The sequence below is a fragment of the Neophocaena asiaeorientalis genome, unplaced genomic scaffold (assembly GCF_003031525.2).
Source record: "Neophocaena asiaeorientalis asiaeorientalis breed wild unplaced genomic scaffold, Neophocaena_asiaeorientalis_V1.1 scaffold9, whole genome shotgun sequence".
Classification (NCBI taxonomy): Eukaryota; Metazoa; Chordata; class Mammalia; order Artiodactyla; family Phocoenidae; genus Neophocaena; species Neophocaena asiaeorientalis.
The window spans coordinates 2,487,750-2,509,901 of record NW_020171825.1 but is presented as its reverse complement, the minus strand read 5'-3'; the positions used below and the strand labels follow the sequence as shown (position 1 = coordinate 2,509,901).

The 22,152-nt window shown below is 44.1% G+C and overlaps 1 protein-coding gene across 1 annotated transcript in view; it reads left to right on the top strand.

Moving 5' to 3' along the window:
• Positions 1 to 22,152, top strand: part of FARP1 (FERM, ARH/RhoGEF and pleckstrin domain protein 1) — a 291,979-nt gene that overhangs the window by 188,257 nt on the left and 81,570 nt on the right. The window contains exons 4-5 of the mRNA XM_024740029.1: positions 16,927 to 16,978; positions 19,776 to 19,854. Coding sequence (XP_024595797.1) covers positions 16,927 to 16,978; positions 19,776 to 19,854 — 131 coding nt within the window. The remainder of the gene's footprint in view (positions 1 to 16,926; positions 16,979 to 19,775; positions 19,855 to 22,152) is intronic.

The following is a 22,152-nucleotide window of genomic DNA, read 5'->3' as shown; positions in this document are numbered from 1 at the left end:
GTCCTCAACGTCCATCCATGTTGGAGCATGTGTCAGAATGTATTTTTTTCTTTTAATATTTATTTTTGGCTGCATTGGCTCTTGGTTGCCAGGCTCCGGCTTCCTCTAGTTGTGGCGAGCGGGGGCTACCCTTCGTTGTGGTGTGCGGGCTTCTCATTGTGGTGGCTTCTCTTGTTGCAGAGCACGGGCTCTAGGTGTGAGGGCTTCAGTAGTTGTGGCTCGCGGGCTCTAGAGCGCAGGCCGAGTAGTTGTGGCGCACGGGCTTAGGTTGCTCCGTGGCATGTGGGATCTTCCAGGACCAGAGCTCGAGCCCATGTCCCCTGCATTGGCAGGCAGATTCTTAACCACTGCGCCACCAGGGAAGTCCAAGAAAGGCTGAATAATACTGCATTGTGTGGATAGACCACATTTTGCTTACCCACTCATCTGTTGATGGACATTTAGGTTGCTTCCCCCTTGCTTGTTGTGAATAATGCTGCAATGACGTGTTGTCGTTATTATTTTTAATACTACTGTTGTGATTATCACCTCTGCCAGGCTTCTTTTGGGAGGCTGCTCACATATGTGACAAACCAGCAGGAAGCATGGTTACTCTCAAAATGCCCAGACATGGGCTGTCACAACTGGTTTTGCCCATTTATCTCTACGTAATACACAGGAAGCTAGTTGTTGCCCCAAGGTCCCCAGCGTGCAAGGTTGTGGACCTTTGTCCCTGGATGGTACGTTCAGGCAACTCGCACTGCAGCTCAGTCTTTCACCCCTTTCTCATCACTTCTATCACGTAAATAGCCCACGTCAGAGCATTCTTCATAGTAAGGGTTTGAAAAAGCCTAAGGGGAGAATGAGCGCTTTCCCTGGTCTAAGATGTGTTTCTCAAGATTGGAAATAAACTAGTGATAATTAGTAAGTAATCAATTGTGCTCTACCCTCAATTAGACTTGTCCCATGGCTTGTCAATTAATAGAGTTGATTGCTGTGTTTACATGCAAGTCGGGCACGTGTTGTCCTTGAGTCCAGGCAGCTGCCCCGTGGGATTGCCCTACAGAAGTAGAGAAGTCTTTTAATCGTTTTTTTTTTTCCATTGATTTGCCTTCCCATGGCAGAGACGCTATTATTGATCTTACGAATCAAGACCCTTTACTTAATATGCCAGCTAATGGGTACCTAGAGTCTGAAGGCTGGTAAAAGGCCAGAGAGATGTTGGGTTGCCATTGGGGTGGATGCAGAGAGCTCACTGTTCTTGGGCTTCTGCTGTGTTCCATGGACTCTGCGATAAACTTAACTTCACATCGTTCGTTCTTCACATCAGGGGTTGGCAGAAAGAGCCAGAGAGTAAACATGTTAGGCTTTGCAACCCATACCGTCTCTGTTGCAACTGCCCAGCTCTGCCACTTCAGTGCAAGGCAGCCATAGATAATGTAAATGAATGATTGTGGTTAGGTTCTGGTAAAACTTTAGTTATGGGCATGGACGTTTGAATTTCGTAGAGTTTTCACACGTCGTGAAATATATGGCTACTTTTGATTTTTTCTTTTCCCCAACCACTTAAAATCCCGTCTTTGCTCTTTGCGCGGTAGCAAAACAGGTCGTAGGCTGGATTTGGCCCATAGGCCTTTGTTTACCAGTCTCTGCTTTATAACATTTCTCCGAGGTAGGTACTTTATCATCCATGTTTTACAGTGAGCAAACTCAGTATGAACTGCATAACCAGGTTTATTACCATGAGTCACACACACACCCGTCTCAGGCGATGCAAGTTCTCTCTGCTTCACTGGGCTGCCTTTCCTCACATCTCCCCATCTCAAAGAGCTGCGCACAGCTGGCCAGCAGAGATGGTTGTATATGTAAGATTTATCTCGTGGACCTATTGGGGAGAGCGGGAACAGCTCTGTGTTATGGCCTGTAAATCTCTGTTTAAACATTTGCTTTGTCATTTGGCAACTGGGTAGATTCTGAACTTCTTTGATTTTGTACTTTATCTGAAAAAATTGGGATTAATAAATGACTATTTTACAAGGTTATCATGAGGATTAATTCAGATACTTTACAGTGTTGACCCCAGCAGGCTTCCCGGCATAGCGGTCAGTCAGCTATCTGCTGTATTTTATTCTTGCATTCTGGTTCGGAAAGCAGTGAGGCTGGCCTGCCAGTATTTCATGAAAGCTACAATGCTCAGTGATCTGATAAACAGTTCTGGTTTTGTATAAATAAATACTGGTAAAGGGACTTCCCTGGTGGCGCAGTGGTTAAGAATCCGCCTGCCAATGCAGGGGACACGGGTTCGAGCTGTAGTCCGGGAAGATCCCACATGCCACGGAGCAACTAAGCTGGTGCGCCACAACTACTGAGCCTGCGCCCTAGAGCCTGCGAGCCACAACTGCTGAGCCTATGTGCCACGACTACTGAAGCCCACGCGCCTAGAGCCCGTGCTCTGCAACAAGAGAAGCCACGGCAATGAGAAGCGCACACGCAGCTACGAAGAGTAGCCCCCGCTCGCCGCAGCTAGAGAAAGCCCACGTGCAGCAACGAAGACCCAACGCAGCCAAAAATAAATAAAATAAATAAATTAAAAAAAAATACTGGTAAAGCTCAGGAAGAAAACTGGCATCTTTTCATTCATTTTATAATCTTCTTTACTCCAGGAAAAAAGTTTTACCCTTGGCAGGTGTCTTAGCTTAGGCTGCCATAGCAAAATACCATAGAGTAGGTGGCTTGAACAACAGATGTTTCATTTCTTTCAGTATTGGAGTCCAAGATCAGGGTATCAGCATGACCAAATTCTGGTGAGGATTCTTCTTCTGGCTTGTAGACGGCCACCTTCTCACTGTGTCTCAAAGAGCAGAGAGAGAGATCGATCTCTTTCTCTTCTTATAAGGCTGCGGTCCTGTTAGCTCAGGGCCCCACCCATATGACATCATTAAGCCTTAATTACCTTCTGAAGACCCTGTCTCTAGACACAGTCACACTGGGGGTCAAGGCTTCAACACAGGAATTGGAGGGACACAATTCAGTCCACAGCAGCAAGCATGCTTTCTAGGGGCCTTGAGGTCATAGAACCTACCCCTACCTGGGATGACAGACATCACTAACTGGTGGTTTCCCAGCCCCTCTGGGGTCAGACAGGCCTCCTTCGTCTATGCTTAGTTGCAGGCTTCTGACTTTGCTTCTTCCTGGGGGCCTGTGGCCATCTGAGAACAGGAGGGGCTCTTTGTGGAACATGCCAGGTGTGAAGGGTGAAGAGCACTGCAGACCCAAGGACAGAGGAAAGTTTGGGAAGCCAGCAGAGGTGGGGTGGTGGAGCCGCCCGGTCACCACACAGAGCAGCCCCATGGTTCGGCCTGACAGTGGCTGCGGTGACAGGGCAGGTCTCAGAGAGTCCGGGGAAAGGCAGCTCGCTGGAAAAATACAGCTATGGGTAATATTCTATTTCTTAAGCTGGAAGGAAGCTATATGGGGTTTCGTTTGTTGTCAATTTGTTTTTTAATTAATAGACTTCGGTTTTTAGAGCAGCTTTAGGTTTACAGAAAAAATGAGCAGAAAGTAAAGAGAGAAGAGAGGTCCCCTATGCTGTCTCCCCATGCACAGAGCCCCTATTATTAACGTCATACATTATTGTGATGCTGTGTTACAATCGATGAGCTAGTATTACTACATTATCATTACAGTTCCAAGTTCAAATTAGGGTTCCTTCTTTGTGTTGTACATTCTATAAGTTTTGACAAACGTATAATGACATATATCCACCATTACAATACCAACAAGAGTAGTTTCACTGCCCTGAAAATCCTCACTCCACCTCTCTCCCCTCTGAGCCCCTGAGAACCACTGATCTTTTCCTTCAACATTTTCTTGTTTTCTGTGTTCTTGATGCTTCAGCATTTGCGGCCTTGTTGACTGAGGAGAGACTGCCCTTCCCAGGACTAGCCAGTTCTTAGACATAGCAAATGGTTCCCCTGCCAGCATACCTCCCATATGGAAATGAACCAGTCCAGAGGCCATACTCTGAACCACCTCTTCTGTCTCGCTCTTACGCTGCAGGAGACAAAATTCCTCTGCCTTAATCATCCCAGGGCCGGTGTCAGACACCTAGAGACGGCCCTACACCCAGAGCCCACTAAGATGACTCAAGCTAGCCAATCCTAAGCTGCTTACCCTGACTTACCTTGTCTTTTCCCATGGAAACCACAGTAAAGCCTCCTTCCCATGCGTTGTCCTCACCCTTTCTGCCTCCTGGCGGACCCTGGTGCTTCCCCACATGGCCCTGCATGGTGTGGCATGCCCCCCTCCTCCTGGGAACCATACGTAACAAACCATCTTTTCAATGGCAGCTGTCTCCTAACCTGTTGGCTCCACCGTATGTGACTAATGAAGGCTACATCTTAAAACAATTTGGTTTAAAAAAATACCTGGAAATAGGTTTCTAAAATGGATAGTCTTGAGAAGGTAGAAGTGGAATCATAGTTTTTGGATCTTCCCAAACCCAAGACCCACATAAAAACAGCTACTTAACAACATCAAAAACCCGTGGACAACATTTATGGTAAAACTAGGTGTCAGAGTGTAAGCCCCAGATCCCAGAGTACAAGCAGTCGGAGATAAAACGTCAGCCAGACACAAGGTCTGCTATCAGAGTCTGTACGGGAGGAAACAGAGGGGAGCAGCAGGGCATCTGATGGAATGGAGAAGAGAACCCCCAGAGAGCCACTAGAAATCCCAGGGGGACAGTTTGAGAAGAACAGTGGAAGCTGAGAGGCCTGACGGTGCTGGAACAATCCAGCTCCAGTGAGCAGTAACTGACCTTCCGGGACAGGCCGCCACTTAGGAGAAACTATGGAGAATGGGAGTGAAATTGAGCAAGGGAAGGACAATAGAGAGGAATAACAGAGAAGGGGAGGGAAACAGAGGCAGGAAATCTCGGAAAGCAAGCCACCATGTTTTTTAACACTGCCCAAAATTAATAGCAGAGGAAGCTCTGGGAAGGTAGGAAAGCTACCATGAACCATACTTTCTTCTCAGAAGGTTAGGAAACAGTTTTCACAGTAATAGAAAGGTATCACAGTCATGATATTAAGAAACAAATACCAGAAAACAAAAAACTTAAGTGTGTTCCTCCCAGCATACCATGTATGGCCTTGCCAAAGGGACCAGTTGGATCCAGCTGCCAAATTGTACTCAGTAAGGAGGATAGAAGAACATGTTGAATGGCACCATGAGTGTGCAGTCTGCAAAATCCAGACTCAGAAATTACTCAGGTAAACTATAAGGAAAAGAGAGGGATGGAGGAAGAAACTATAGGTGAAAAGGTACTTGAAGGACGTAACATTTTTGAAAATAAGGAAGACTAAAAGATGCACCACTTTGTGAAATAAAACATCAAGAAATGTACGTGGTTACTGTAAAAATCTAGGTAGTGGTTACTTTTAGAGGGAGGGGGCTGGTTTTAGGATAAGATGGCTGACAGAGTTCTGTTTCTTGACTTGGTTAATGGATACAAGGGTGTTTACCATTTAATAATTCACTAAGCTGTACGTTTGTTTTCAGTAGTTTTAAGCATCTGTGTGTTCTTTTAAATTAGAGGGTTTTAGACGGGAGAAAAAAAGAAAATTAAAACAGAAGGAGCGGGACTTCCCTGGTGGTGCAATGGTTGAGAATCTGCCTGCCAATGCAGGGGACACGGGTTTGAGCCCTGGTCCGGGAGGATCCCACATGCTGCGGAGCAACTAAGCCCGTGCGCCATAACTACTGAGCCTGCGCTCTAGAGCCCGCAAGCCACAACTACTGAGCCCGTGTGCCACAACTACGGAATCCTGCGTGCCCTAGAGCCCGTGCTCCACAACAAGAGAAGCCACTGCAATGAGAAGCCCGCGCACCGCAACGAAGAGTAGCCTCCACTCCCCGCAACTAGAGAAAGTCCGCGTGCAGCAACAAAGACCCAATGCAGCCAAAAATAAATAAATTTAAAAAAATGTTAAAAGATGATATAAAAAACAAACAAACAAAAACCAGAAGAAGCAAACTATAGATTAAAGGGGGGATAATCCAATTAAGTCACCAGAATACCCACGTGAAATCCTTTGAACTGAAATTTTCAAAACTAATGCAAATTAAACACATGATTTTAAATTAGTTAAAACCGAGTAATTGATGTGTTATAAGTACCATGCCTGAGGTCTGCTGCTGAGCCCTTCTTAAAAAATAAAGGTTCCCAAAGGTTAAAATTTCCCTGGAGGCAAAGGCCCCCTGAAGCCCCAGGCATTGCATTATAATATTAAGTTCTAGTTTTATTCCAAAACTTTCCTGTGCATACATCTGGGATATCAGATACTGCCTGAATGAAGTTAATGCGCTAATGCATAAAGATGGCCCTCTTTATACATTGCATTTCATACTTTGGTTTACAGATCTTTAATTCCTTTTTATTTAGAGCTTTCCTTGTAAATGAATAAAAACATACCCTCAATTTTTCAGTTCAAATTTTATTCAAGCATTCCTTCAGCAGTCAATTTTTTGTTGTTGTTTTGTTTTTGTTAACGGGGGGTGGTGGTGGTGGTGTAGGGGATGAGGCTAGGTTAAGAGAGACTTAATGGACATACTCGGATATGAAGCATGGTCCTGGATTGGAGGTTAGTTTTGACAGATCACAGTAAGGACATTCTTTATTCACATGAAGGAATTTGAATAGAGTGTGATTATTTGGTGAGAAGAAAAGTTTACAGAATAGAAAGATAGAAATCATTGACTAAAAAGCAAAAAGTAGGTTATAAACAATATCTCATTTGGGTTTTTTAAAAAGTGTATGTATGTTTATATCCACGCACATCGCTCTTCAAAAAAAAATGTGGAAGGGATATACGTGAAGGCAGTGGGTCTTAAAGCACACTCCCCAGGTCAGCAAGCAGCATCAGCATCACCTGAGCAGTGCAGAGTCTCAGGTCCTCACCCAGATGAGGAAGTCCGGGAGCAGAGCCCCCCCATAGTATATGTTTTAACAAGCTCTTAGGGTGAATGTGATTCTGAGAACAACTTCATTAAAGTGTTAACCATGATCTCTTGGTGGTGGACAATTTTTAAAATTTTGCCTTTGTGAATTTTCTAATTTTCTAGCTTGCATATAGATGAATTCTATACCGATAGATTATTTTTAAATTAAAAGGTTTTTAGTAGCATCCCACAAATTTTAGTTTATTGTGTTTTCACTTTCAGTTTAAAATACTTTCTAATTTCCCCTTGGTTTCTCCTTTGACTCATGTGTTATTTAGAAGTATGTTATTTTGTTTCCAAATAAAAGGATTTTTCCAGTTCTTTCTGTTTTTGAGTTTTAATTTAATTCTGTGGTTGCTGGAGAATATAGTTTGTATGACATGAGGACTTTTAACTAATTTACTGATATCTCTTTAATGGCCCAGAATATGGTTTATTTTGGTATATGTTTTATGTGTACTTGAGTGCCCATTCTGTGGGCGGGACGGATCATTCCATCTATGGCAGTTAGATCATGTTGGTTGATAGTGCTGTTCAAATCATCTGTATCCTTAGTGAATTCTGTCTATATGTCCTGTTAGTTATTGAGTGAGAGGTATTAAAATCTCCAACCATAATTGTGGATTTGTCTGTTTCCCCTTGCAGTTTGATCAGTTTTTGCTTCATGTACTTTGAAGTTCTGTTATTAAGTATATAAATACTTCAGATTTTTATATCCTCTTAATTAATTGACTCCTTTGTCATAAGAAGTTATGAAAATAGGGAAGACTAAACACAGGTGTATAAAGTGTATTTGTGAAATAAATACACGTGATATTCTTCTGATGTCTACTTTGATACTAATTTAACCATTTCAGTTTTTGAAAAAATTATTAATGTTAGCAGGATATGCCTTTTTCCATCCCTTTCCTTTTAACCAATTTATGTCTTTATATTTGCAGTCTGATTCTTGTAGTCAGCATAGAGTTGGGTCTTGCCTTTTGATCAAATCTGGCAATCCTTTTTAATTGGGAATGTTTAGATCGTTTACATTTAATATGATTATTGGTATCATTAAAACTGGTCATCTTACTACTATATATAAAATAGATAACTAATAAGAACCTACTATATAGCACAGGGAACTCGAGTCAATACTAAGTAATGACCTATATGGGAAAATAATCTAAAAAAAGAGTGTATATATGTATATGTATATGTATTACTGATTCACTTTGCTGTACAGCAGAAACTAACACAACATTGTTAATCAACTATACTCCAATAAAAATTAATTTAAAAATTAAAAAGTAAAATAAAAAATCTTTTTATAGGAAAACAAACAAAAAAGTTAAATTGGTCATCTTGCTGTTTGTTTTCTATTTGTCTTATCCGTCTTTGTTCCTTTTTCCTGTCTGCCTTTTGATTAATTGAATATTTTGATGATTTCATGTTACTTTCCTTGTTGGTTTATTAGCTATAGCTCTTTGATTTGTAACTTGAGTGGTTGCTTTGAGGTTTATAATGTCCATCTTCAACTTAACACAGCCTGCCTTCAAGTGATATTATTCCTCTTCACATACAGTATAAACCTTATTTCCATTTTTCCACTTTTTGACCTTTTTGCTATTGTTGTTATTGTTTTTTTAACATAAGTTATGAACCCCACATTACATTGTTGTTATTTTTGTTTGCCAGTCAGTTAGCTTTTTTAAATTGAAGTACATCTGATTACCAGTCAGTTATCTCCTACAGAGATTTAAATAATAAAAAATTCTTAAAACATATATTAACCATACAGTTGCCATTTTGGTGTTCCTCATTCCTTTGTGTAGACACAGATTTCCATCTGATATCACTTTCTTCCTGCTCGGAGAGGCCTTCCTTTAACGTAGCTTATTATGTGGTTCTGCTGGTGGTGAATTCTCTGAGCTTTCATGTTTGGAAATGTTTTTATTTTGCCTTCCTTTTTGAAAGATGTTTTTTGCCTGGTGTAAAATTCTAAGATGTTTTGAGTCTGTTAAAAATCTTGCGCCATTGCATTCTCACATTGTTTCTGGCAAGAAATCTGCTGTCATCTTTATCTTTGTTACTTTATATATAATGTCTCTCTCTGCTCTGGCTGAGTTTTAAGATTTTTTTCTATATCATTGTTTTTGATAATTTGATTGTGATACGCTTCCATGCAGTTTTCTTCATGTTTCTTATGCTTGGAGTTTGCTGAGATTCTTGGATCTGTGGGTTTATAGTTTTTGTTAAATTTTGAAAACTTCTAGCCATTATTTCTTCTAATATTTTTCCGTTTCTTTCCCCCTCCCCTGCCACCTCCTCTCCTTCAGGACTCCAATTACATGCATATTAGGCTGCCTAAAGTTACTCTGTAGTTCTCTAATGCTGTTAATTTTTTGGTAATTTTTCTTTCTGTGTTTGATTTTGGATGGTTTCTATTGCTAGTTCTTCAAGTTCAGTAGTATTTCTTCTGCAGTGTTTCATTTGCTGTTAATCTCATCCAGTGTGTGTGTGTGTGTGTGTGTGTGTGTGTGTGTGTGTGTGTGTGTGTGCGCGTGTGTGTGTGTATGTTTGTATCACACTCTGTAGTTTTCATCTCCAGAAATTTAGTTTAGGTCTCCTTAAAATCTTCCATATCTCAACCTTTTGAACATAGAGAATACAGTTATAACTGTCTTCATATCCTTTGTACTAATTCTAACATCTGTGTCAATTCTAGGTCCCATTTGATTGTTTTTTTTTGGGGGGGGGCGTTGCTTTTTTGTTTTATTTTGGGGTTTTTTTGTCTAATTATGGGTCATGTTTTCCTGCTTTGTATGCCTGGTGATTTTTTCTTTTAATTGGATGTAAGATATTGTGAATTTTACCTTGTTGAGTGCTGGGTAGTTTTGTATTCCTGTAAATGTTATTGAGTTTGTGGGGGGGATGCATGTAAGTTATTTGGAAACAATTCAGTCCTTTCAGATCTGGCTTTTAAGACTTGTTAGGGTAGGGCTGGTGTAGTGTGCATTCTGGGGTGAATTATTCCCTACTCCTAAGGGATGGCCCTTCAGTACTCTACCCAGTGCGCATGAGTCATGAGGTCTTCCCATCTGGCTGGTGAGAATAGGTAGTATTCCTGGCCCTGTGTGAGCACCAGGCCTGTAACCTCTAATCCTCTGTGTTTTGTTTGTTAATTTTTTGTCCCATCTTGGCTACTTTCCTCACAAGCACACGTTGATCAGTACTCTGTTGCCTACTCAAGGGTAACCCTCTGTACTCTCCTAAATGCCTTCTACTTTCCTGTGAACTCTATCTACCTTGCTCCCCTGCACTCTCAGCCCCGTCTGTTCAGCTCATGGATTTTGCCAGGTTCTGCCTATGTTCTTTCTCTCTGCACCATAGCCGGAAAACTTGCTCAGGGCAGAGGCTGGTGTAGTCATAGAGGTCATGATTTTAGTTTCCTGTCTCTCAGGGATCACTGTTTCTCATTGGTGTCACAGATCTTCAGATCTGTCATGTGTCTTTCCTTTTCTTTTCTTTCTTTCTTTCTTTCTTTCTTCCTTTCTTCCTTCTTTTGTTGTTGTTTCATGTAGGAAGATAAATCTAGTCCCTGTTACTCTATTTTGACCAGAACTAGAAATCTCTAAAAATTAATAGGTTTTAAAAAAAAAAGCCACACTTAACATATCTTATAACTATACCCATATATAAAATTAATAAAGTAATTAAGATCAATATGAAAAATTACATTCAAACGAACTATTACTTTGAACAAAAATTCTTTGAACTATTACTTTGAACAAAAATTCAAAGTAAAGTCATTTCTTGTAGGAGCCAGCCTGCAGAAAAATTCGTTTGTTGCAATGAGTTCTAGACACTGGATAGTTTTTTGTATCATATTTTACCTGGTTCCTATATATCTTACAGTTGATGATGAAATAGTTCTGCTGTGTGCAGTTTTGACTTCGAAATAAGAAGAAGAAAGATGAACTTTTGTTGAGTCTTTTTAGAGGAGCAGCATATTATGTTGCAGAAAAAGCACAGGTGTGGAGTCAGATGGACTTGAAGTGGAATCCCAGACGTTTGACCTTGGGCAACTTCAATAAGCTCTCTGAGCTTGGCTTCCTTCGTGTGTAAAACAACCATGTTGTTGTGAATATTAAATGAGAGTATATAAAGCACCTGTCCAATGCCTGGCACACAGTAGGTGCTCAGGAAATGGACTCTTCGCTGTCCCCCTGCCCGATGTCATGTAAGTGACTCTCTTTTAATAAGACCCTTTCCAAAATACCTCAGATATTTTAGTTGCCTACAAAATCCAACTGAATTGTCACTCACCAAATAATAGGGGAAAAAGATGTTTAGGAAAAGAACATAAAGGCTTCGGGGACAGCGATCCATCTTGCTTTGCCTTTGATGCCTAGGCATTAAAGCCTTTCTTCTCGAAGAGTATGTCAGTGCAGAAAACACACTCCAAAAGGGGAAGGTAACATTTAACAGGGTATCAAAGGAAAATAGGGAGGCTGACTGAAATGTAGGCAAGCAGGGGAAGATGGGGCTGAAAAGCTGTGTTGAAACTAAATTGTGGAAGATAGGTGTCATGAGCTGAATTGTGTCCCCCGAAAATGTGTATGTTGAAGCTGTGACGCCCAGCACCTCAGAATGTGACGGTCCTTGAAGACAGGGCCTTGAGAGAGGTGATGAAGTTAAAATGGGGCTGGGGGAGTGGGCCCTAGTCCAGTCTGAACAGTATCATTTTAAGAAGAGGAAACTGGGAGATACCCAGGGGACATGAGAGCCTGTGTGCACAGAGAGGAGACCTTGTGAGGACACAGCCAGAAGGCGGTCGTCTGCAAGTCAATGAGAGAGGCCTCAGGAGAAACCAAACCTGGGACACCTTCAGCCTCCAGAGCTGGGAGGAAATCGATTTCTGTTGTTTAAGCCACCCAGTCTGTGGTACTTTGTTATGACAGCTTGAGCAAACTCTTACTTCTAGGCCTTCAGATCCCAGCAGGGGAAGTTCCTTGATTCCGTGAGTCCTCCTGACTAGGTGTGGCATTTCTAGAAGCCCGTTCGTTTTAACCAAATCCCTCGATAGTCAGGTAATGTGGATCTGTAGCCGTGCTCTGGAGACCGGCAGCATGATTTGAGTAAGAACAGGAACGTGTGGCTTGGTTGAAGGAGTTGCGGGGGTGAGGTTAGAGATGGATGATTATAGCTGTGACCCTCCAGAGACCCGTTGGCGGGAGAAGAAAGTTTATGGTGCTTTTGTTGCCTTTTTAAGTCATCTGGAGCTTGTTTCTGTTCTGCCTGGGTTGAACGAAGAAGTGATTTGTCTAGGATGACCTAGACGAACTTCCTTTAGTCGAGCAGCAGCCCTATTTTGCTTCCTGCCCCCTCCAGCTCATCCTTTTTTAGTGGTTTAAGTCCTTAGCACGCAAGGCCTTTCCCCTCAGCTCTGCACATACCAATCTGACTGGTAATGGGGAGGGTCCCGTGGGCCCCGCTTTCTCACCCAGGCCAGTTTGGCTGTGACGTAACCGATGCCTTGGAGCGTTGTCGCCGTAGAACTGTACTAGACAGGCTGATCAGGCCGGTGTGACGTTCCCAGGCCTTCATGGTTTAAAAGCCACATGCGCGGTTGGCTCAAGTTGCTGCCTGTATTTGATGAATTCCACAGAAATGCCAAAAGCAGGAGAGAGGTGTCTTAAACCAATTCATAAAATTGGCTGCTACGTTGCCAGCAAGCATCTGTTTGGTCCTGGGTGCCTTGCAGATGCTTAGGTAGATTCCGTGGCAGAATTGGCAATGGTGGAAGACCTCAGAGGTGCTTCCCCTGAGGCAGGCTTGGAGGCCGACAGAGCACGGGCTGGCAGGCTCACGAGTGGACGCTCAGTAGCTACAGGAAACCCCTCTAGAGTTCTTCGGTTAATCCTCTCGCACACAAACACAACTGTGTCGACCCTTCTCCACTCGCCCACATCCTCCAGCCCTCAGGTTTTACAGGGGTAGACGGATGGTGTCAAAGAGGAACTGTCTTATCTTCCCAGTGCAGAAGTATAAAGTGCCGTACACCTACCGTTAGCCTTTCTGCTCCCTCCCTGCCGCCGCTGGAAAGGCTCTTCTTTCTGTCTCCAGTGCCCTATGTTTTAGAGCTATCTTTCCGCACCATCCCAGGTGTCTTAGGATATTGGTTATCTTCTTACTCATACTCTCAACACCTCCCTCCGCCCTTTTTTTTTTTGGCCACAGCACGTGGCATGCGGGATCCTAGTTCCCTGACCAGGGATTGAACCCCTGCTCTCTGCAGTGAAGTACAAATTCTTAACCACTGGACCGCCAGGGAAGTCCCAACCCCTCCCCTTTTTAAGCACCCCCAGGTCCTTCCTGTGGAAGACAAGCAAATCAATAGTACTTTTATTATTTTATTTATTTATTTTTTTGCGGTATGCGGGCCTCTCACCGTTGTGGCCTCTCCCGTTGCGGACCACAGGCTCCAGACGCGCAGGCCCAGCGGCCATGGCTCACGGGCCCAGCCACTCCGCGGCACGTGGGATCCTCCCGGATCGGGGCACGGACACGCGTCCCCTGCACCGGCAGGTGGACTCTCAACCACTGCGCCACCAGGGAAGCCCCAACAGTACCTTTATTTGATTCTTCCCCCTCCTCCACACACCCATTCTCTGGGCTCTTCCTTCACAGCCAAGCTTCTTGGAAAAGCTGTTCATCCTTCCTGTCTCCTCACCGTCCACTAGACTTTCAGGCCCCTCTCCAGGTCCACTGACCGGCAGATACTCTAGCTCTCATCTTGTTTGATCTTTCAACAGCTCTTGATGTTCTTCCTTCTGGAAACACTGTCTTCCTGTGACTACCGTGACATGACTCTCTCCTTACGTTCCTTCTGTCCTTGTCTGCTCCCGTCGGCCGTTCTAAGGTAGACGCGTCATCAGTGCTGACGCATTTCATGCTCTGGACTCCACGAGGCCGTCTTGTGCTCATGGAGGCACAGTGCTCCATGGAGCCTCTAAATGTGACATCTCCCGCCCAGGCTCCTCTGAGCTTTGGATGAGCGTGTCCCACCATTTTCATACTGTTTCTTCTGCATGAAATCCAAGGGCACCTCTTAAAATGAGAGTGTCTAGAAGCCCTCTGTCCTGGCCCTCTTCCAGTACTCCCTGTCTCTCATTGGCAGCAGCATCCATCCAGATGCCTACGGCAGAAATCTCAGTGTCATCATTCTGGTTATTGTCTCCTTCTCGGCCACCACATCTAGCCCATCGGTAAATCCCACTGGATTTTACCTGTTACATTTTTCTTTTCTTTCTTTCTTTTTTTAAAAAAAAATTATTTTATTTATTTATTTATTTTTGTCTGCGTTTGGTCTTCGTTGTTGCACGCGGGCTCTCTCTAGTTGTGGCGAGCGGGGGCTACTCTTCATCGCGGTGCGCGGGCTTCTCACTGCGGTGGCTTCTCTTGTTGCAGAGCACGGGCTCTAGGCGTGCGGGCTCTAGAGCGCAGGCTCAGTAGTTGTGGCACACGGGCTTTGTTGCTCCGCAGCATGTGGGATCTTCCCGGACCAGGGCTCGAACCCGTGTCCCCTGCATTGGCAGGCGGATTCTTAACCGCTGTACCACCAGGGAAGTCCATGTTACATTTTTCTTGATTCCACCTAATTTTCCCCAACTCTGCTTCTGCCTCCTGGTCCAAAACACCATCTTCTCTTGCCTGGACGACTGCAGCAGATAACCTGTGTCTATTCTGACTCCCTCTTTCTGTTCTCACACTGCCAGCGTAATCCTTTCAAAGTGCAAATCTGATCGTATCAGCCCCATATTTAAAATTCTTCCCAGTGTTCTCAGGATAACGATGAAGTGTCTTAACGTGGCCTCTTTAGGGTCTGGCCCCTTCCTGACCCACCAACCTTGTTCTGCTGTCACGTTGGTCTCCCCTAATGTTAAGTGACCTGGACAGGTGTTTTTACTGCGTGTCTTCAAAGCTTCTTCTCACCTCTCTTCAGATTTCAGCACAATGTCACCTTCAGGGAAGGCTTCCTGCTGCATCTACCCCACCTGTAACTGGGTCACATCTCTCTATCCTGGCACTCAGAGTCTTCTGGGACTCCCCCTTGTTTCCTTTGTCTCAGGTACTTCTTTACCTTTCTTGGGAAGGTTTTGTTTCCTGTCTTTCTCACTAGACCATATGCTCCATGAAGCAGGCGCCATGATTGGTCTCCCATCATTGTATTCCCAGAACCCAGCAGAGCGACACAGTGATGTTGTTGAATGAATAAATGGGTTTGAAGAGCAGGGTTTGAGTCCCAGCCCTGGGCAGCTATGGTCTGAATCCCACTTTTCTCATCTGTCAAATGGAGAGATTTTTCCCACCGTTTAGGATTCTTGGGAGAAAAATAATTCATCTCACAAACGACGGTTGTTGTTTTGAGTGATTATTCTCTCTCATTTTAAGGTTGAGTCTTATGAATTGACAGTGGAGTTGATCCTAAGTCAACTAATGCCTTTATTGTTTTTCTCATATAACAGAGTGGCAGGGGACAGGGAGTATAGAAATGAGAATTTCATTAGAAAATCATATTTATTTGAAACGGTGGTGGGGAAGATGAACCTGAATAAATAGACACAAATTTTTTTACTTTTCCTTTTTTCATCATGAGAATTCTGAGTGATCGTTGAAGGTAATTTGGATGATATAGAAAGGCAGAAGAAGAGAAGAAATCACCCATCTTCCCACCTCCCAAACACATTTTCCCACACTCTCAAATGATTCATCAGAAGTCAAATTACGGGATGAAAGAGTATGTATATGGATACTTTTTAGGCTTTAGATAATTATTCCCTAATTGGTCTCCAGAAACGTTGTGCCAATTCATACATTCATACATGCACCAGTAGCGTAGGGCAGTGTCCACTTCCTGGCACCCTTGCCACGTCTGGGTTTATGAAATACAGACATGCACTGCATATCTAGGTGCGTATTTAATGGGTAGAAATGGTATTTGATTAAATTTGCATTTGTAGTGCAAGTTACTCCTGAGCGTGGACATTCTCTTGTTAGCCATTGGCATTTTTTTCTTCACCAATTACCTGTTATTCTTTGCATAATTTTCTTTAGGAGTGTTTCTCTTTTTCATATTTACTTACAAAACCCTCTTTACATTAAGCCCATTAACTTTTTAAAAATCATATATGCAAACGTGAGCTTCAGTAGACCCCTTTCACATGATCACAAGTTCAAGGGTTAACTTATACTTTATTAATGACAACTGGTTTCTCTCTTCTTTTAAAATTTTGCCGCTTGAATTGCATGCTAAGGAGAACGTGTGTGAAAAGAGTCTGGACTTTGAAGTGGGACAAACCTGATTTCAGTCCTAGTTCTGCCACATTCTAGCTGAGGGCCTGGGACAAATTATTGAGCCTCTCCAAGTCTCAGATTTCTCTCCTAACAGGAATCCTCTCGCCTTGCTCTGAGAGGTAAATAGCTTATGGATGGAGCCTTGTGCAAAAGTATGTTCTATAAATATTCACTCCCTTTCCGTACCCTTCAAAGATGTGCTGTTCTGTGCGTACATCTATGTACATGGATTTTGTTTCACTAAGGAGCACACATATTTTACTCCGTTTATAGCCAGATGTGCAATCACGCGTTAATATTTACTGAATAGCTAACTGTGATCAAAGTACCAGTGAGAATAGAAAAATTCTTAGTGAACCGGGCACTATTTGCATCTGGGAGAGATTTTTAATTTTCAAGCTCAGGGGTAATATTAGCACGTTCGGATCCGTTCTATAAACATGGGAGACAATGTAAGTTACGGCATTCTGGAGGGAAAAAAAAGGCACAGACCGCTTCAAATCCTCAAAAATATTTTGATTTTAAACAGCTCCTAGTGGAGTCTCAAAATACTTGTACTCTCTCATTGAGAATTGATGTCTCAGTCTGTTCTCTTTTCCTTTGTAGGTGTGGCTGGATCTCTCCCCCACCACACCACACCACCCCAGCCTGTTTAACAGTGATGTCAAATATAAAGCCGGACGTCTTCCTTGTCTAGGCATCTCCTGCCCTGTGGTGTCAAGCACTGGGGCCATACTTTCTTTTTTTACCCCGTGATTGCGTTTCAGCATCCACTAATCCACGTACTATTAAATGTATCTCCTGCAATTTTAACATGTAACAATTTGGTAATCAAAACTTGGAAAACAAACGTCATTTTAATTAAGACTAAAGCAGGCTCTTGAGGCCCAGAGCAGCTGAGCTCGTCCGGTCTGTGCTCCTGTTTCTGTCACTTTGGAAGCGGGGAGGTGGAACCATTTATTCATAAAACTGCTATTAGGTTTTCCGTGCTGCCTTTTCAAAGCCTGTGAGATCAGAATTCAAGAGGTGTTTGGAAAAATAAGGCGCGCAAAAGTGTGTGAGAGAGAGAGAGAGAGTGTGTGTGTGTGTGTGTGTGTGTGTGTGTGTGTGTGTGTGTGTGTGTGATTGGCAAGCAGGACAGAAGGGAGTCTGCCTTGCATTTAGACCATGTTGTCGAAGGAAAGATAAAGGAGGGTCTAGGAGAGAAGTAAGGAAAGGGAACACTTGCTTTTTCCCTCCCTTCTCATTGTGCGTCAGCACCAGACCATCCTCCCCTCTCTCCACTGTGAGGTCAAGTTAAGAGACAAGCTCTCTTCTCCAGTTCATCCCAAATTGTCCCTCACTGCAGCCAGAGACCAGGCAAGAGACTGAGGATGGTAACAAAACTGCATTCCTTTAGTTGAACAATCACACAATACCTCTTGGGGTCGGTTTTATGTCTGATTAAGAAACCCCACCAGTGCAGTGGTTAAGAATCCGCCTGCCAGTGTAAGGGACACGGGTTCGAGCCCTGGTCCGGGAAGATCCCACATGCCGCGGAGCAGCTAGGCCCGTGCGCCGCAACTACTGAGCCTGTGCTCTAGAGCCTGCGAGCCACAACTACTGAGCCTGAGTGCCACAGCTACTGAAGCCCGTGCAACTAGAGCCGTGCTCCGCAACGCGAGAAGCCACCGCAGTGAGAAGCCCGCGCACCACCACGAAGACCCAACACAGCCAAAAATAAATAAACAAACTAAGTTTATTTAAAGAAAAGAAACCCCACCAGGCTACTTACAGCAATTTATGTGGCTGTAATAAACAGGCACACTGTGTTGAGTGGGCCTTATGCAGTTGAAATTGATATTGATCTTCTATCATTTAAATTAAGCAATCGTTAATGCAGAAAACAACACAGCCGTTGTTCAGCGTTTACTGGGTGGCTGGCCTAGGACTAAGTGTGGAGGACACATTGCTGTGAGAAGCCGCCAGGCCTGAAGGCCGGAGGAAGCACAGCATCTAAAATGATGACATTTGTTCCCTCAGTAACCCACAATGGGAGCTGCTGATGGTGGAAAAGTGTCAGACCCAGGACAGCGGCTGTGGTTTGGTTTAGCACCGCAGCAGAGGCTCTCCTTTTCATCTCTGTGGGCTAGGACTTGCCCCGTGTGACAAAGCTGTCATTTTGCATTTAGTGCTGGCATCTTCCTAGCTTCGGGTTTTCTAAGGATCCAAGTAGCCTCATTTAATTCCCCATCTGTGAAAATTGCTGGGAAGAATGAGCTAGACCTTCCCATCTTCCCCATTTTGTTCTTGCTATTTTGTGATCCAGAATTGACACGCGAGGATTTCTGTTAATTTTTAGAATGGTCAGCGGAAAGAAGCCCAGCTTCTCTTGGTTTCCGTATCCCTGTGCCTTGTTTTTTTTCCTCCTAATTTTGTACATATCACCAACATCTTCATCTTCTGATACATCATTTGGGGTTTTTTCCCCTAAATTTGAGTGTGTTATAAAAATTAAAGTACAACATCTTTTGTGATGGTGAAAGGTAGAGCAAAAAAGACATTTTTTACTTTTATACAACTGTTAAAATTTGGATTTCATCATAATACCTTGTATTTCATAGAACATAAACTTTTGCTGTTATTCCAAATGGCAGAACCTGTAAGATTGCTTTTGTATCGTGGCTTATATAGCAAAATAATCTCTGACTCAGGTTACAAATTATTATTTTATAATCTATTTGATGTTCTGTTTGAATTCTGGAAAGTTACCTGTCTCATTCCCAGTCTTGCCCTGCCCACCCCCTCCCAGATCTGCTTCCTAATTTCGTTGGAACTTATCGATAAGATGGTGTATGAGACACTTAGTAAAGGCTTTGACTGACTGTGATGAACACAGTAACCGCTGTACCTTGGAGAGAGTTAGAAATAATAAATTATGTAACTGATTTACCTTTTCGTTATCTCTTCCTTAAGCTGTCTAAAGCCTGTATTTGGGCTAAAACAGACAGATAAATAAATTTTTGAAGACACATGCGTGCTTTTAAAATCTGGGTACAATTTACGTCTCCAGGGGAAAAGTTTGATGCCTCAATGTAATGCGCCTTGTCACAGTATGTTTTAAAAACCGGGTATCTGGAACTTCCCTGGGGGTCCAGTAGTTGAGACTCCGTGCTTCCAACGCAGTGGGCGTGGGTTCCATCCCTGGTCGGAGAACTAAGATCTTACATGCCGTGCGGTGTGGCCAAAAAATATAATTTTAAAAAACCCAAACAGGTGTCTGTCTCCCCACAATACGAAAATGCGAATTAGTAACCAGTGTAACCAGCTATTAAGTGACTTGGATGTTGGCAGAAGTGCTCTGGGCAGCTTGGAGTAAGACTTATTATTTGGTATCTAATATACCCTCGTACATCTTTAATGGCATTTGAAAGACAAATCAATAAATGCTTTACTGCTTTTTCCCCCCTTTCTAGGGCCAAAGCATGTCGTTGTTAAGTTTGTGGTGAAATTCTTTCCACCTGACCACACACAACTCCAAGAAGAACTCACAAGGTTAGTGGTTTGGAAACTGGGTATTTATTGCTGTGGAGCAGAGAGAGTGAATGTTCTAAGTCAACTGATGAAACATTTTCCCAATGTTTCCTTGACCAGCATCTGCTCTGTGCTTGACAGTTTAACCTTCCTCCCTCCCAGCTGTGTTTACAAACATGGGAAGAAAGAAAGTACCACAGTTTCCCTGAAAGCTGGTTTCTCGAAGGCTGTGCTATGAAGTATCTGGGCTTATAATCTGTTACTGTCGTATTTCCCCCTCTTATACCTGTCACATCACAAGACAGTTTTGGGAGATGAATCTCTTCTGTGAAACCAAGATGTGAACTCAGTTTCTCTCTGTTGCTGCAGTGGGTGAATTGACATAAACTGTACGTCAGTTTCTTTGAAGGTGTGGCCAAGTGGGAGGAGTGTGGCCAAGCCCTGCCCCTGGTAGCTGTGTGACCAGCTGGTTACCAAACGCCCCTGCACCTCTGTTAACGCCCGTGTCAACGCGACCGCAGTGCTTGCTTGGCCAGCGTGGTTTTGAGGATGAGTACTCGTATGCATAGAGTGCCCGGAACCCAGCAGGGATGCTATGAGTGACAGCCTCCATCATCCTCATCACCACCACCCGCATCTTCATCCCTGCTACTACCCATTTCATAATTGACAGCAAGACACGTGGTATTCCAAAAGAGCAGAGCCTGGTGGGAACGTGCGAAGATAAAACGCCTCCCTTTCAGGACTACGCTGCACTAGTCTGACCAGCCAGATTCCTGCCGCACATGCCTTTCCAGCTTCAGCTGTTCGAGATGAGGGCTGTCACATCTTTCTTGTCCCTCTGGGTTGAGAGCCCAGTATTTTGGGTGGTTGAGTTTGTTAAATGGTTCATCACGTATCAAAGAGATGAAAACATTCGGTCAACAGTATTGATGGAGTATACGTGGTGTGCAAGCCTTGTTCCAGGAACGGGGAGCATACTGGTGAAGAGACCGGCCTGACTTTCACGGGAACAGACACAATGATTAAATAAACAAGCAAAATATCAGATAATGGAAAGAGCCTTTAGGCAATGGGAGTAGACGATGTGATAGAAGGTGACTGGTGATGACTTTACCGTGCTTGGTCTGGGGTGCTTGGGCTGAGAAAGTGACAAGGATCTGTCAGTCATTTTCAGAGGAAGAGCTCTCCAGGTAGAAGGAACGGTTAGGCAGTGCCCAAGGCAGAAACAAGCCCCAGACGTTCAGTTACCTAAAAGAGGGTTCTCATGGCAGGAACATTGAGGGTGAAGTGCACTGAGGTGGGGCAGAGGCCCAATATACGTAGTGTTGAGAGACTGGTTGCCAGAGATACCGAGGGGAGGATGACAGGAAGAGATGGCAGTCACCCAGGCCAAGATGATGGCGGCAACGGAGGTGGTAGGAGTGGAAATGGAGAAAACACGTGCATTTGGAGCACGTGCTGGAGGCGGGGTCGATTTGAATTTGTGACGGGCTGTGGGTGGAGGCTGAGGGAAGGAGAAGGGATGCTTAAGATTTTGACTTAAGCAGCAGCTAGATGGATGGGTGACGACTAGAATGTGAAGGGGTGGAGGGAAGTAGAGGACTGGGGAGGGTGGAGAGTCAATGGTTTGGTTCTGCCAGATCATGTTTGAGGTCCCTGCTGGACATCCCGGGGCTGCGTCAGGAGGGGCACCAGGTACACGAATGTGCGATTCCAGAAAGAGAGGGAGGCGAAGACTCTTCCCATGGCTTCGCGTGTTCTGAATGAGTCACCGCTGATAGCTTACCTCCACTTTCATCCGTCCAATGAATGAAGCAGCTAAGTGGCCAGGAGCTGCAGAGGGCCGTAAGCCTTCTGGGAACCACAAGCCTCCCGTGGAGAAGGGGCAGCTGGGGCTGCCACCTGAGTTCCAAGCTGCCGACACCAGTAGCATCTTCGTGCCGTGTCCTTATTGGGGCTACCGTGTCTCAGCTTCTGGGACTGGTTTCCTGTTGTTGAATGTATGTTGCTCGAAGCTCAGAATATTGAAATGAATCTGAAGGCCAGTCCAGCCGTTGGTCAGTGGCGTGCCTTTTCCTCCCGCATTTCACTGGGCCGTCATCCTGCTTAGGAAGTCGGCGGCATGAATTACCACTGCCCCCCAACCCCAGTCCTTTCTCCCCATTCTACTTTGCAATGAGTTTTGCACCTTTTCAGTTTTTGTGAATCATCATCTCTAGAGATTTGTGATTTTCTACCATTCTGGTCCTCGTTATAAAATTCCAGACAACTTGTGAGCATCAGGCCGTGTGTGTGTGCCTGGTATTTTGCCAGCTG